The sequence below is a fragment of the Triticum dicoccoides genome, chromosome 1A (assembly GCF_002162155.2).
Source record: "Triticum dicoccoides isolate Atlit2015 ecotype Zavitan chromosome 1A, WEW_v2.0, whole genome shotgun sequence".
Classification (NCBI taxonomy): Eukaryota; Viridiplantae; Streptophyta; class Magnoliopsida; order Poales; family Poaceae; genus Triticum; species Triticum dicoccoides.
Genome location: NC_041380.1, coordinates 417007930 through 417011724, shown reverse-complemented (window position 1 = coordinate 417011724; position 3795 = coordinate 417007930). Strand labels below are relative to the sequence as shown.

The 3795-nt window shown below is 51.2% G+C and overlaps 1 protein-coding gene across 1 annotated transcript; it reads left to right on the top strand.

Annotated features, from left to right (window-relative positions):
• The first annotated feature begins 858 nt into the window (after window positions 1-858).
• LOC119276761 (ethylene-responsive transcription factor RAP2-3-like) lies at window positions 859-2048 on the top strand. The gene is made up of 2 exons (XM_037557909.1): window positions 859-1229; window positions 1360-2048. Exons 1-2 carry the CDS (start codon window positions 1136-1138, stop codon window positions 1806-1808), a joined length of 543 nt encoding a protein of 180 aa, XP_037413806.1. The 5' UTR covers window positions 859-1135; the 3' UTR covers window positions 1809-2048.
• The last annotated feature ends 1747 nt before the right edge of the window (window positions 2049-3795 follow it).

The following is a 3795-nucleotide window of genomic DNA, read 5'->3' as shown; positions in this document are numbered from 1 at the left end:
GCCGCCCCCGTGCACCACGGACCGCCGGCCCACCTGTGGACGCCGCAGGACTATGTCGACCTTGTCAGCGACAACGATGACACCGGCGGCCAGTGAAGACGATGACGGCCACGGCATCGACGGGCGAGGCAGGAGCGCGCGGGAGGCGTTTTTTTATTTTGTTTTTTAGGTTACTTATGAAACTGGGCCGTTTAAGTGGACTGAGAAACTAGACCGTTTTTGTGGCCGTGACCCATATATATGTTTTATGTTTTTTTTAACTGCGTTTATTTAGTTTTTAAGTCATTTCATTTAAGTTTTCATATATTTTTCATTTACGTCCACCCCGGACTGGTTTTGAGGTGCGGCCGCGCATTGAGCGCATCCACGACCCATCGGACAAATGCAGACATGAGCAAACCCATTGCCGCTCAAAAAACAAAATCCGGCCAAACCGGACATCCATTTGAGGTCGGGTGGTGGAGTTAGCCTAAAAAGACACAAGAGTCGGGGCGCACGCGGCACGGATAGGCAATTCGGCAGTGGTGCGAGCTTCAGCAAACCGGGGCGCCGGCGTACCCACCGTTTCCTCGTGAAACCGTCGGCGGGGAGGCGGAATCCTGGTGGCGCGACGCCACTTTTCACCCTGCCTTTTCAGAATCGCGCGCTGACCCTGTTCAACGCATGTGACACAGGCACACACAGCCACCAGTCGGCAGTCCACAGTGACTCAGCGAGACACCGCTCGTACGCCGCGGCATGCGATGTTCGCGACCCGGCAGGCTTCCCTGCCTGGCCTCCACGTCTTGCCACCTGCTGCGACACTTGTCGCCGACGCGTCCGCGGCGCACGCACCCACCGACCTTTCTCGGCCGCTTTCCATGGCGTCATCGATTAAAGCGTCGCGGCATCACATGCCAGCCGGGCTGCATACAGTCGTCGGCTAGCCACGCTAGCGTACCTCTGCCACTGTGCTCCATCGGTTTCTTGGACTCTGCTGGCTATATAGAGCAAGGGTGGGGGGTTGCAGTTGAGGCGCAGGCCACATAAAACCAAAGGAAGAAGAGAACGTCTGTCATCTGCTTAATTCCTCTGTGCCGAGGTAGCTGCCAATTCCAAAGACTCTGAGTAAGAGGAGAACGTGGTTAGCTAGGAAATGTGCGGCGGAGCTGTTATCGCCGACTTCGTCCCGGCCGGGGCCCGCCGCCCGGATGGCTCCTCCGCCGACGTCCCCGGCTCCATCCTCGCCGGTAGATACTACTAGCGGACATGATAGACAAAACATTTTGTAATGTAGCTAGCGTTTTCCATATCTCTGATTGACAGTGAGCTTGCATGCTAATCTGTTCTGTACTTTTCGTTTGTGTTTCTCTTTGTAAGGTGGGGAGGTGAAGGAGAAACCGCTGGCGCCGGGGCGGAAGACGGCGTACCGTGGGATCAGGCGCCGGCCATGGGGCCGCTGGGCTGCGGAGATCCGGGACCCCACGAAGGGCGCGCGCGTCTGGCTGGGCACCTACGCCACCGCGGAGGAGGCCGCGCGCGCCTACGACGTCGCGGCGCGCGATATCCGCGGGCCGAAGGCCAAGCTCAACTTCCCGCCCGCGGTGGGCGCGCCGCAGGCGGCCGCGGCCGTGGAGGGGCCGGGGGCGCCCAAGAAGCGTCGGTGGGTCGCTGCCGAGGAGAGTTCGGCATCTTCGTCTCCCCTTCCGGTCACAGCTGCCGGCGGCACGGAGAGCCTGCGGGAGCGCATGTCCGGGCTGGAGGCGTTCCTGGGGCTGGAGGACGACGACGTGGAGGCCTGGGGGGCCGTCGATCTCATCTTGGATTAGGCGTGTGCCGTCGCCACGTGCGGCGTCCATGGGGTACATTTACCGATAAATAAATAAGCAGATTGGTCGAAGTCTTTTGATTAGCTAAAGTATCGATTGGCTTTCCTGGGCTTTTGCCAGCATATCCAGGTCCTTTGTAGTGGGATGCTATGTAATTCGAGCATGACGATCAGAAAAAATGTGGTTCCGAGAACTTGCACCAACTTTCCTGCTATAAAAATAGAACTTTTCACGCTCTAATTCGTAGGGCACGTACGAAAAAGTTCATGTCCGTGTTTTCACCTTTTTTTCACGCACATCTACGGCAATCTTTAGAATGCATAAGTTTAGAACAAATTGTCTATATTTTCCTTCTCTTTTTGTGCGTCGACCAGCAGACCAATAGACCACTAAAACAACGGGTCTGCTTCACTACACCCCCTCTCAAAAATAAATAAGAAAATGTAGCTATGTTTGCTTCGCAAGGAATGTATGCACATTCTTTCTTTTTCTCGAATTATTGATGTACGTACATTCCATCTGTCCCACTAGGCACTAGGATTTACATTTGTTTGAATCAAACATCAAATCAAAGTGTGCCAAATTCAGGTGTATTTTTCTAGCCCATTTTTGTCCTCTCTATTGTCCCTCAAAACTGACGTATTGAGAATCGTGCCAATTAAAATGATTAAATGCCTCTGGGCAACCACTTTGCCGGTCTCCGGGATCGTACCAAACCCTATACATATATAGCTAGGCAACGGTCGCCTGCACAACGGGCACCGCCTTAATCACTTGCACTCTTTTGACAACCTTTTATCGCTCTTTTCGGCGAGCCAGTCGTGGTTCGTCCTGCGTCCCGGCGAGACGCCTCCGCATCCACCGAAACCACCGGCGCGGCACACCGGTTTACGAACTACCTCTGGCTGCGCTGGGTTCGGCACGAGATGGAAAACGACCTCGGTCCGTACGCTCATTCATTTTTTATCAAGTGTTTGCCACGGTCATCTCTGCTAGCCAGGGCAGAGTACTCCATTCGTTTCTTTTTATTTCGCATGTTACTATGTTAGGTTTGTCTCAACAACAAAAAAATTCATAGAAAGTGTGATTAAATCTATAGAAGAAACTATGAATATTCACAATACGGAACCAATATCATTAGATCCAACATGCAATATATTGTCATATTATAATTACTAGCAAAAAGGCCCGTGCGTTGCAACGGGTGAAAAAATCACACACTTAAACCAATAAACATGGCTATTGCACCACACATGTTTAGTCGTTTATCCTCCTTTCACCTCCGTCGACAGTTCATGGTTGTTCACATAATCGCAATGCACCCGAATATGGCCATTCCCGTACTTACACTATTAGAGATAATATGACATTTGGAACATACTTCTATCCGGTCATCAAATTAATTATATTGATTATTCTACCATCTTCATGCTAGTAGTGCTTCTCCCAGACATTTCCTTGTTAAACACAGTACAATCAAGGTCACTCACATACATGCACACCTTATCCTTATAAGCAGCTCTGAAAGATTGAACCAGCATGTCATCTTAAGATTAACGAAGATGCCACAGATGCCTTCGTAGTCGATGGGAACACACATCACCAGAATTTCTAAAATAAATCCAGGAATGCGAGCACCAATGTCAAGTGTAGAAATCAAACTCTGACGGGATGTGAATACCACCGTCCTCCTACCATCCAACCACAGGTTGGCTCGCCTCCGAGGCATCTATTGGAACACCTAACATGCATGATGATGATGACATGTATCTAGGCTAGGGTCTTAGGCCTGACCTATACACCCTACCCAAGGACACTACACAAGAGCCCGAGGCCTAAAGGTCCTATAGAGGATACCGATTGAAATCCTCATGAAGTGCAATACACTCGACAGAGCATTCCATTCGGATACCCCAATTTCGCTCGACAATGACTATTTCACTCGACCATACAAGAATCCACTCGGAGTACAGAATACCTAGAGTCA